Source organism: Electrophorus electricus, chromosome 11 (genome assembly GCF_041902795.1).
Source record: "Electrophorus electricus isolate QZ-2024a chromosome 11, ASM4190279v1, whole genome shotgun sequence".
NCBI classification, from domain to species: Eukaryota; Metazoa; Chordata; class Actinopteri; order Gymnotiformes; family Gymnotidae; genus Electrophorus; species Electrophorus electricus.
In genome coordinates this window covers 18,732,501-18,744,403 of record NC_137507.1, presented here as the reverse complement: position 1 = coordinate 18,744,403, position 11,903 = coordinate 18,732,501, and the positions used below count along the sequence as shown (strand labels likewise).

General features: G+C 40.8%; 1 protein-coding gene and 1 long non-coding RNA gene across 2 annotated transcripts in view; both read right to left on the bottom strand.

The window, feature by feature from the left end:
* Positions 1 to 1,663: 1,663 nt before the first annotated feature.
* Positions 1,664 to 4,902, bottom strand: rps16 (ribosomal protein S16). Its single transcript, XM_027018525.3, has 6 exons — positions 4,804 to 4,902; positions 4,666 to 4,717; positions 3,111 to 3,212; positions 2,335 to 2,431; positions 2,017 to 2,064; positions 1,664 to 1,853 (listed from the first exon to the last, which is right to left on the bottom strand). Exons 2-6 carry the CDS (start codon positions 4,711 to 4,713, stop codon positions 1,708 to 1,710), a joined length of 441 nt encoding a protein of 146 aa, XP_026874326.1. The 5' UTR covers positions 4,714 to 4,717; positions 4,804 to 4,902; the 3' UTR covers positions 1,664 to 1,707.
* A 2,463-nt stretch (positions 4,903 to 7,365) lies between these two features.
* LOC145659949 (uncharacterized) overlaps positions 7,366 to 11,903 on the bottom strand; it is a 6,050-nt gene continuing 1,512 nt past the window's right edge. Inside the window, exons 2-3 of the long non-coding RNA XR_014126139.1 lie at positions 9,139 to 9,210; positions 7,366 to 7,969 (exon numbers count right to left, since the gene is read on the bottom strand). This is a non-coding gene — a long non-coding RNA (uncharacterized LOC145659949). The remainder of the gene's footprint in view (positions 7,970 to 9,138; positions 9,211 to 11,903) is intronic.

The following is an 11,903-nucleotide window of genomic DNA, read 5'->3' as shown; positions in this document are numbered from 1 at the left end:
GTCAGATAAGTAACCAAGATAACCAAGAATCCACAGGTCAGGTGGAATGGGCCCAAAGTTCCTTTGTGGAACTGAGAGAAACGTAGGACAACCATCTATGCAGCTCTCTACCTATCAGACTTTCGTGGTGAAGCGGCCAGACAGAAGACTGGAGTCTGCCACTGTTGCCAAAGTGAAGGGTCTGAATGCATATGTAAATAGAACGTTTCAATTTTTAAATGAATTTACAATTAGCTTTTGGGCTGTCATTGTGTGGAGTGAACCTGAATCTTACAAGTAGTCTATCACCAACAAAATATCAAAATGTAGAAAACTTGAAGGTTCTGAAAATGTTCGATATGCAGTGCACTTATGTAACGGAGGCCTGTGCATTACAGACTGATATGATCTGTTGTGATTGCTGGTATTCATGTTCCTGCAGGACAGGAGCAGTTGCATGCCCCAGGTTCCGCTTTAGACCCGCTGTTCTGATTTAATGCAGGAATTACCTGAATTTCCAATCCCAGCACACACAGAAAATGTCTCTGTGTAATTTTACGTGTGCCCCTGAAAAGTGCCTTCCTCGTACTTAGGTCATAGTCTAAAAATATTCAAACGTGTTCTTTTATTTAAAAGTCACAATGGAAAACTTCATTTTAGCCTTGTCCTAAAAGGTGTATATATGGTTTGACTTAGCCTGTTTAGTCTGGATTTCATCTGATGGCCAGATGTAACAGTGGGATATATAAAGGTCACAGAACTCACAAAAGTATCTAAAATAACGTTTGGCTCATTCTACATAATACATACAAACCTTCAGTGCTTTGTATGTGTTAAAGAGAAGGAAACCAGCGACTCCAAACACAATATAAAAACACCAGGATATAGGAGGCCTACATTTGTACCCAATAACCTGTCCTATGTATCTGGCCAGCATATTACAAGGTACAGCAATCAAAAGTCCACCTTTAAAACACGTTTATTCAACTTTATTACTTAGGTAAATAGAAGGTATAGCACTCTTTAAAGCACTACTTCAGTTTTGAGGCCAGATTACAACACTGCCCTCTTGTGGTGTAATCTGCATAAATCGCTATTGTTTGCAGAACATGGCTAGCAGATGGCAGCATGGATAAACAAGCACAGCACCACTCAAACCGTTCTAGTTCTGGTAAACACAAACTGCTTCATAAACTACTCATTTGTGCTTTTCCCATCTCAACATTTGCATAAAAGTGACGCAGCTTCCAATTCTAACAATTCCAAGGTAAAATAGGACACCAATTTTATCACACTAAAAAATGTTTTGTCTGTACCTAAACGCCTAAACAAGAATGACAGGATGAGCTGTTACTCTGGAGAACCTGTCACAATGTTTGAGATCTACATGTAGCGTTTGCAGTTTCCCTGTAAGATACTAAACCATCTCATATTTGCGGTGACTGGTCAAGTATAATCTTGAAACAGTGCCACTCAAGAGCCTATATTACTTTACAAGATCAGATGAGTGCTCATCTGTCTTCAAGATTTACTTGTTGTATTTGGACCAAGGCAGCATAACTGTAATAATTGAATACTTCCTTGCCCAGCTCTGCCCCCAGCACTTCAGTAGGCAGACACCCACCAAGGAAGTTTGACATCAATATTTACATCACTCAAGAAAAACAAGCGACAAAGTCCAGAATGTGACCATCCCCTCATTTTTATTGTGAAAAATGTACAGAAACTTTAACGATAGGACTTCTGGTAGCGAGCGCGAGCTCCGGGCCCACCAAACTTCTTGGACTCGCAGCGGCGTGGATCGGCCACCAGCAGGGTCCTATCATACTGGATCAGGATGTCCTTAATCTCCTTCTTGGAGGCCTCATCCACATCTGAACGGGACAAGACAACAGAATAAACAGTAAACAGCTTCATCAGTAAAAAGTGTTTCATGCAGTTTTTGTCCTAAACTTTTTACAATACAAACACCATCTAAATTGGGGCAAATAACTAAGGTGGTAAGCACACAACAGCAAATAGAGAAAGACAACTTACACTTCTGATAGTAAGCAACCAGGGCTTTGGAGATGGCCTGGCGAATAGCTACAAGAAGAGAAATAAAACATGAGGAGAAAAAAAAACAAACACACATCGACTATATGCTGTTTGTGTCGAAATTATGAACTAACTGCTCTGCAGTTGGGTTGCAACTGATTGGCAGAAGTTGAAACTGAACCTCTAGAATGAACTGTACAATTACTGAACATCCCATGGGGCAAAGACTGGCTACAGCACTAATGAAAGATGGGTTTCAGGACCACAGGGCAAGAGTTTCAGTGCAGCAAGGTGCTGGAAGAGCTTTGGGTGGTTTACCGTAGATCTGAGCAACGTGTCCACCACCCTTGACGCGAACTCTGATGTCGACACCGGCGAAACGTTCCTTTCCCAACAGCAGTATGGGCTCCAGCAACTGGAAAAGCATCGCAGCACTTAAGACTTCATGCGCAGAAAGAGGCGACACTGGGACCACCTAGTTAACGACTTCCCTGTGCAGGTCTATGACATCCACAGAACAACTGTGTGCTTTGAAAATGTTGTTTGGCAGTACACCCATAGCACAGACTGTTATTTTAATTAATGGACCTAACAGAATGGTCCCTCACCTAGCAAGGCCAGCCTGTGGCTTAACTGCACTCAGATTATTCCATCCACAAAAGATATGCTCACAACTGTAGAGACCCAAATACTAGGCAATGGTACATTACATTTTCATGCACATACTTCTTGAATTTCAGATGTGAAGCAGAAATATGCAAAATTAAAATTTTATTTGCTCAATTGGGTCACCATGACAAAAATATTGGTCAAAATGGAAGTGACAGACATGGTGACTTGAAGCAAGTGCCAGAACAGCAGCAGATGCCCAGTGCCACCTGGAGCAGACTCAGAGCAACATGTCACCATTTTGGCCCCCATGGTATGAGCAAAGCACCCTGGTTGAGTCAGTTTCTTTTAATTCTGTACCTCTTCAAAAGTATGTGGCATAAACGAAGCCAATTTCAGCAGACACATATAAACACAGAGTAAACCAGCACACACACACAAGCAAAAGGCTGATTTGAAAGCATCAGGGAGTAAAAGTTACCCACCTTGTACTGCAGGGTAGCTGGCTCAACTCCTTCGAGGGGTCTACCATTCACCTTAATCAGCCCATTGCCCCTCTTGCAGTGGGCAACAGCCGTAGCAGTTTTCTGAAAAGGTAAATTAACCAAATCTCAAATTGCAAAGGTTAACACATTTAACTTTAAACCTGACTAGCTGTGGTCATTTGTGCTGTTGGAAGTAGCATTTTGGAAGTTTGGGAATATGTTGTCTATACAAGTTAGTTATTCTGTGCTGTTGGCACTTTATTTTTAGGTTTATATTCTAGAAACTGAAATGTTTTGGGGTCATAAATGACCCCAGCCTTATTGTAAGCAATAGTGTAAATAGTGATAATGCTAGTACTTGATTATGTCTGTTGTGAGACTTGATTTGCACACATGGTCATTAGTGATATATCTGCTTGGTCTAGAGTTGCTGAGGTTTTGAAATGGATGACAATGACAATAAGACTGATGGCAGCATGTCAAGTGAACGCGAGTCCAGCTGTGATTACGAAGACCATGTCTGAGTCTGAACAAAGTAAGGTTGTTCATCATAAATCCATACAGTCACATGACAACATACAACGATCTGATCAACACGGTTCCTTCATCGCCTGGTTGATGATTCCAACAAGACATGACCTGATCATCATCTGGTATAACACGTGGAGCTCGTGTGACCAGCGCCCTTGAAACTTACCACTTATACAGGACCCCTCAGATCACAAATAACGTGATGTAGACCACCAAAGGCTAGGCCTCAAATTAGTGACAAACGTGACCACATTTTCCACACTATTGACAAACTAGCTTCCAGTTTGGTCAAACGGTTCTGATATTTAAACTACGTCATGTTAGTACTTATATAACAAACAGGGTCAGAGATGACCCCAGTCGGTCATTAGGTGTGGGAAACATGTTGCTCGGATGGAGGTTAAAGAACATTACTTGGAATATTTCAAGTAACCTTAACGCTCTAGGGAATTTGAGGCCAGAGTTAAAACCCGCGCCGGTGGACTAAGGACATCGGTAATGTCGGACACGCTGAATAAACCGTTGCTAGCCAGAGAAGAACTAACCATCACTTCACTTAAGGAGCCTAACCAGTAGTTAGACCACTGGAGCACCAGGTTAAGACTCAACTGCACTCATAGCTAAGCCATGACAGGGAGCCATTTTATCTTACTAGTTAGTCGTGCACATCTAACGTTAATATTCTTAGTTTTATTCTCGCAATACCATTTACGTGATGTCTAGCTGCTCTAGAACGTAAAGAGAGTACTAACGGGTCGGCCTGGCTCATATCACACAGCTAGTTAGCTTAGCTTAGATGCCACGCGTCTCTAGCTGATCTAATGGGCTAACGGGCCGTGTTGACCACGTTACTCTACACACCTTCACACACGACTGAGTGTGTACTAACTCGAAGGCCATATAAATGAGCTGTGTGGAGGACTTGGTTATCTTACATATCTTAGTTGTCCTCCACACACGGAGTACCGGCGTTAGCCGTTAGCCCGCTTGTGCGTGGCTACTAAAGCTACAAACGTGCACTCACTTTGCGTCCGAACACCTGGACAGACTGCAGGGGTCCTTTGGCCGGCATGTTTCTGCGGTAGAGACGGAGACAGGCGGTTAAATGAAGAGTTTAGTCTCAGTAAACGGGCTGTTTTGGTAGAGCCTTCCTCACACCTACCGCGTCGTGTCGCAGCGCCGCGCGGAGAGGACGACACGGGGTTTCCGACAGGGCAAGAGCAGGGGCGGCGTCTTCCTCGCGGTAACAGCCCGTCACAGACACGTGTGCACTGCCCCCTAGCGCCACACGGTCGCTACTGCAACGACTAGGTTAGATGAAGAGTAAAATCAATTAATCGAGACACTAGAGGTCGCAAAAGATCGTGTGATCTTTGCTCATCGCCACAAATGTCTGCTCATGTTTAACTTTGAGGCGATGATCAAAGACCACAGCTAGAACATATGAACATATGAACGTTACTTATCTTAGCTTCAGGTGGGGGGCAGTAATCCCCAACAACTCGGTCCAGGACAGAGTTTTCTGTGGAGGTTGCGTGTGCTCCTAAACTTGTTCACGTGTTATTCCCATTTTGCTTTCTGTGTGTGATGGACTCAGCAGTTGTACAGGATCTGGCATCAGGACTGTTTTACTTGGCCAAGATATCACAAGGAATTGGTCTTAGACGTAGCTCACATTACGGCAGGAGTAGTTTGACATTAGATAAAGTAACAAGTGAACAAAAATATGGAAAAGAGAAGGAAAAACCAATTTAAAAATAAAATAATAAAGTGCAAATAGGGAAGATTCACTATTCCATTCCACAGGGTTCCTGAGCAGTGTCCTTGTATTCCCTATAGATTAATAAATCCTAGCTCTGCAACTCATAATGCAGAAGATATGATGTGTGTGTGTGTGTGTGTGTGTGTGTGTGTGTGTGTGTGTGTGGCAGCTGGGCAGTTAGATGGTTCCTTTGTTTGCTAATGTTTACAGACTGAACTGTATGTAGGCCTATGTAATGTCTACCCTATATATTGTGCATAAAACGAATATCTGGTTGATGTTGTCTAAACTGCTTAACATTATATACCTTAAAATAACCAACATTAGCCAACTTTATAAGCTAACAAACTAAACTGGTTTTCCAGCTGTGTGGCAGCATTTCTGAACTTTACTTCCACGTCATTCACACCTCTCAGCAAAAGTGTATAAATGTGAGTAGCACTCACACACCGTGGAATGTACCATCCAATAGAAATTAAAAGGATGTTTTACGTAAAATAATGTTGCTGTCGTAACTTAAATTGGACATTTTAGCCATCTGGTATTTAGTTATTATAATATCTTAAAAGTATAAACATATACTGTTTTCTTAGCATTTGTCTATTTATGTCATCCTTTACCTTCCGACATCACGTCTGTTTCAGGCATGTTTCTTAAAAACGTGTTTGTGCCCTAATCCTTTTGTTACAACATCATCTTGCATTCTTCTTGCCTAATTTTACACAAGCAATTTCCAGTTCTGTTACTAATGACCGAAACACTGGAGGTGTGAAGCAGGATACACTTGATACTCTTAAGGCTCTCCCACCAGGCACTTTAAGGTCCCCTTAATCTCCTGCTCAGTTCAGTGGTCCTCTCATGGACGGACGTGGACAAGTATCTTACAAAAACTGTTCTCTTTCACTTGTGTGCTCTCTGATTATGTCCTCAGTAGTAATAGTATTTATAGTTATTCTAGGCCACTATTGAAGTACAGTGACTTTGTAATATCTCCATCTGATGTTGCAAAGCTACAAAGACACTACTGGCTATCAGTATATTGCTCTTCTTTACAACTGTTATGTGTTAATTTTTTTAGATAAAGGTGATTTTTTTCATTATTTGAAAGTAATCCTAAACGTTTGTAGCATATACATTTTTATTAGTTATTGTCTATTTTTTTAAACTTCCTACTTTCACTGCAAGTTATACCATGTAACTTTGAAACTATTTTTTAATGAAGCCTTTGCTATTGACCATTCACATCCTGCTTGTCCTGTTGATCATTCACATCCTGCTTGTCCTGATGTCATGCCTTTTGTCTTTGTGTGAGTGAACACGTGTGTAAGTTTGTGTGTGTGTTTGCTGTGTTTTTCTTTGTCACAATAAGTAGAGGGTGTTAATCAGCAGAAGCCCAAAGAAATGTGTGTGTGTGTTAAAAAGAGGAGGTGTGTATGATAGTGGCTTGCAGGCTCAGGTGTGAGAGGAGGTGCAAGTGTGTGTGTGAGCGTGAGAGAGAGAGGGAGGGAGACAACATCACGCTGGTTAATAAGTGAGTGTGTGTGTGTGTGTGTGTGTGTGTGTGTGTGTGTGTGTGAGTGTGTGTGTGTGTGTGAGTGTGTGTGTGTGTGTGTGTGTGTGTGAGTGTGTGTGTGTGTGTGTGTGTGTGAGTGTGTGTGTGTGTGTGTGTGTGTGTGAGTGTGTGTGTGTGTGTGTGAGTGTGTGTGTGTGTGTGTGAGTGTGTGTGTGTGTGTGTGTGTGTGTGTGTGTGTGTGTGTGTGTGTGTGAGTGTGTGTGTGTGTGTGTGTGTGTGTGTAGTAGAGCAATAGTCTCCTCAGACAGATGCTGGCTCTGCTGAAGAGGAAATGGAACTCAATGAGGTGACATAGGGCTGTTTGTTTTTTTTCTTTGGAAAGTGATAATGAGGATTCTTGGTCTACCAGCTTGGCCCGATCTAGGCACTTACACACACACACGCACACACACGCGCACACACACACACACACACACACACACACACACACACACTTCTTTCAGTACATGGAATTTCGTGGAATAAAGAAGGTAAATTTGGTATTATTTCAAAGCATGTAAATGTTCTCAATTTATAATTATGTACAAATCTGAAATAAGCTGTTACTAGATTTGACTAGTAAATCCTATATTAGTTTTGCCCATTGCTTTGGTACTTGGTGTTGATTATATCTTCGCTGGATTCTGTTTATCAGTAAAGGTTTGTCTTGCCATCATTTTTGTCACTGTTTCTAAAAGTACCACCATGGTGAAGTCAGTGAGACATGCTCAAACAAAGCACCTGAACGGGGAGAAACTAGAGGACACTGTTAAGAGTCTAGATCGCAGGGAATACAATTTAAAACTACACATTTTTGGCTAAGCCCCTGACATAAATATCTTGTAGTGTTTTTGCAAAGTTATTTCTCATTCTCTGCTCTCACATGTCCTCATCTTATCCCCCCCCCCCCCCCAGGGCTTTATGTGGAAGGGCACAGACGCCTCTAATGACTGATTCATCTTGATCGGTTTGTTCCGCATGAAATGCCATCACTCTCTTCATCCATCATCAAGACTTTGGAGAGAGAGAGAGAGACGGAGAGAGAGAGAGAGAGAGGGAGAGAGAGAGAGAGAGAGAGGAGAGAGAGAGAGAGAGAGAGAGAGAGAGAGAGAGAGAGAGAGAGAGAGAGAGAGAGAGAGAGACTCTGTGAGTTAGTCACACTTGTTGTGGCCAGCATTGACTCATTTCCCATGTATTCAGCCCAGACTTGAACTAAAAGGTGGATTAGCCTCACTGAGAGCCCTGGTGGTCAGCTTTTACAAATATACGCATGCTCCGATTCTTTCTTTTGTTCTTTGCTCTCAGTTTACTTCAGTTCATTTTAACGTTGCAAAAGCAGTAAATCATCATATGATAACTAAAGTCAAATACAATACACTTGACTTTGAAGGAATTGTAACACACTGGAGGAATCTTGAAAAAATCAGGGATTTACTGAAAATAAGACACCAGGGATCCAGAGAGCCCGGGCTATGCTGCAACATTCTTATGTCAGACCTATGACGTCCTGTGTTGCTTCTCACCTTATTTACAGTCGTGGCCAAAAGTTTTGAGACTGACACAAATTTTGGTTTTCTCAAAGTTTACTGCCTCATTTTTTTAGTACATTTTGTGAGATGTTTATATGGTATAGTGAAGTACAATTATAAGCATTTCATAAGTTTAAAAAAAAACTTTTATTTGACGAATACATCCAGTTTAAGCAAAGACCTAATATTTGGTGATGACCCATCTTTTTAAGACTTCTGCAATTCGCCTTGGCATGCTGGATATCAGTTTCTGGGCACAATTTTGACTGATGGCAACCCATTCTTGCCTAATCAGTGCTCTCCTCTTTTTGAGGAGAGACCACAGGTTCTCAATGGGATTGAAATCTGGGGAGTTTCCTGGCCATGGACCCAAACTTTCAATGGTTTGTTCACCGAGCCACTTTGTTACCGCTTTTGCCTTGTAACATGGTGCTCTGTCATGCTGGAAAAAGCATTGTACATCACCAAATTGCTCCTGGATAGTTGGGAGAAGTTGCTCTTGGAGGATGTTTTAATACCATTCCTTATTCCTGGCAGTGTTCTTAGGCAAAATGTTGAGCAAACCCACTCACTTGGATGAGAAGCAACCCCACACATGAACGGTCTCAGGATGCCTCACTGTTGGCATGACACAGGACTCATGGTGGCACTCACCTTTTCTTCTCTGGACAATCATTTGTCGAGATGTCCTCATTTAATCTTACGTTGTAATTTCATGGGCTTTACCTGAAAACAAAACGACACAGAGAACATGTAACAGGACAGTGTATTAAACTGAGTCACAGGCTCCTGTTCCATCTCTAAACACCTGTATCCCCCTGTTGGATTATTCTGTCTTCCATTCGCCTCTTCAGTTCAATTTAGCAACATAATTACTTTACCAAATTAATACCGAACACATCCTTTGATTTTTTTTTTTTTTTTTGTTCAGTATGACAATGGATAGTCTCATAGAAAACAATAGAAACAAAATTTAGCCTATAAAACTAAACAGGCACACTCTCAATGGAAATGGTTCTTAAATGGTTAATTGCTTTGGTGTGTGGTTACTGGAAGATTCTTTCATTGATTTAAAAAGCCCTTTTCAGTTACATGGATGGTTCTTCAATTTGTAAAAATGTTTTTCACATTGCCATGTGTCATTTCTATTTGGTTAAACACCTACTCCTCCCATTATTATAAAATGTGGCAAGATCAAATATGATGAGGCCTTATGACTGTCTCTCAAACTGGGCTTGTCCCACTGCAGTTCCGCCAGTAAACACAGAGTAAAGCTAACTTTTGAAGCCAACTTTTACTTTGTTGTGAATGTAAAAAAAAAAAAAAAAAAAGCTCTGCACAGTGATATAAAATTCTGAAATGTCATAAATTTGCCAGCAAGGCAGTTGGCAAATGAATAAATAGAAATAGTTAAGGTTACTGGTTTAGCTGGCTAATTAGCTAATGCTAGCTAGCAGCACCACACAAGCTATCTAACCGCTAGCTAACATTTGGTTACGCTTAATTAGTCTGAAATTCACTTTATAAATACCATTCATTCGATTTAAACTAATTTATTCTAGAAATAATTTTTTGTTAGCTAATTACTTTGTAGAAAAGGACTTGCTAGCATTAGCTAAGTGATGTTCAGTTAGATATTGAGGGTGGAGGCACTAGGCTTTTAGACCTTTTACACCTCATGGACATTTGACATGTACCGTAAATAAATTCAATTATGTGTAGTAATTCACAAGTAAATCACAAGCTCAGTGCATATTTGGGCTTGCCTTTATGCTTTTAAAGTTAGAGAGCTAACCTAGCTAAGAGTTAAATTATTTTTATAAGATTAGTATGTGTCGCACTGCAGGTATTGGTAATCTGGCATTTTTGATAATATGCCTTAAAGTCCTAGCAGCTGTAGGCCTGGCTTACCGTACAGATACCATGGTTTACCAAGAACATGCCACAGAATGGCTTAGCATTGTCTAATATTTATGTCTGTCTGCTTTCCAGACATGACACACACTGGACACTGTAGCACTGGCATGATGAAGTCAGCCTGGACATGTAGCTGGCCACAACAAGCCTTCATTTGCTTTTAATGAATTTATATATTTAATAGGTGAATGTGTCAATGTCACCAAGTAGTAATAATAAACCAAATATTTGGAATTTGTCTGGTTACTCCAGTAGATCCAGTACATTTAGGATGATGTTTAGCTGTTGAAGAACCATTTGATTCTGAATAGCCATTTGATATGGAGGAACCAGGAATCCCTGACAATTCTTGGAGGAACTAGTTAGAGAGCCACGATGAACATTTTTGTCATGGTACGGTCTAATGATTGGTGTTTATCGTTTGTGAGTGTTTAGCCTTACGTCAGCCTGTGAGCTACGGTGTCTTGTGCTGTGTGCAAATAAATATCGCTTTGTTTTACATGGCTCGTTCCCTCTTCCTGCCTCCATGCCTTACACTTCTAAGCAGAAGTTCTACAAAGAACTTTTTTAATAAGGTGCTCTTATTAAAAACCTTATTATGAAACCTCATCAGGGAATCAAAAATGGCTCTTCTTTGGCATTGCTTCAAATAACATTTTTTAGTTTCAGTTGGCACCTTTATTTTTAAGAGTGTAGCGGGTGGCTTATTCCTCACCCTTCCACTTTTTCTACTTCCCCACAGAATTATATACCAGTAACTACACCGCAGATTGTGCCTTCTCTACATTTACGTCATTTGGCAGACGATCTTTCCCAATGAACTGGAATGCTGTTAAAATACAGGGATCACCGCTGATGTCTAGAAGTGAAAAATACATAAGCTCTATCTCAGATAACAATCAGTGAGATAAACAATAAGTACTGGAGTTTCAGTTAGTCAACAAAGAAGCAGTCAACATCAGTGCAATAAACAACACCCTTCTCTAATTGTTACTGCACTTACTCCTTTTCTCATTTTGTTTTTTTTCTTACCTTTTGGTTGAGTTTTGTTAATCTTCCTGTAAACTTAAGCCACTTTGTTCTCCGTTACAACCCATAAAAGGATGGATTCTGTCTTTGAGTCTGGGTTCCTGTGTCTTAGAGTTTGGGTTCTTGTGTCTTTGAATCAGTTCTTGCGTGTTTGTGTTTGGGTTCTTGTGTCTTTGAGTTTGGTTCTTGTGTGTTTTTTCACATATTCCCATGATCAGATGTTTTTTCCTTGCCAGGGTTACAACAACTTGCATATTTGTTTTATGCACCCAGATTTGGTTAAAACTGCATTGTGTCAATTTATGTTGTGAAATTGTGTGAATTGTTGTGAAATATATCAATAAAAATAAATTAGCTCCAATGCATTTTTAAGCAGAACAAACTGCCATTTGGTTCCGCTTGGTCCTACTCAGCTGGTCATGATGAGTTGGTGCAAACATGAAACTCAAATAGTGTAGCTCACATGGTAGAGC

What these genes read in the sequence shown, in the direction of transcription:
- rps16 (XM_027018525.3), bottom strand. Translation starts at nt 4,713, where the DNA reads ATGCCGGCCAAAGGACCCCTGCAGTCTGTCCAGGTGTTCGGACGCAAA. An exon ending in CAGCTACCCTGCAGTACAAG is followed by an intron (nt 2,432 to 3,110) that starts GTGGGTAACTTT and finishes ATGCTTTTCCAG; the next exon opens with TTGCTGGAGCCCATACTGCT. An exon ending in GGTTGCTTACTATCAGAAGT is followed by an intron (nt 1,854 to 2,016) that starts GTAAGTTGTCTT and finishes TGTCCCGTTCAG; the next exon opens with ATGTGGATGAGGCCTCCAAG.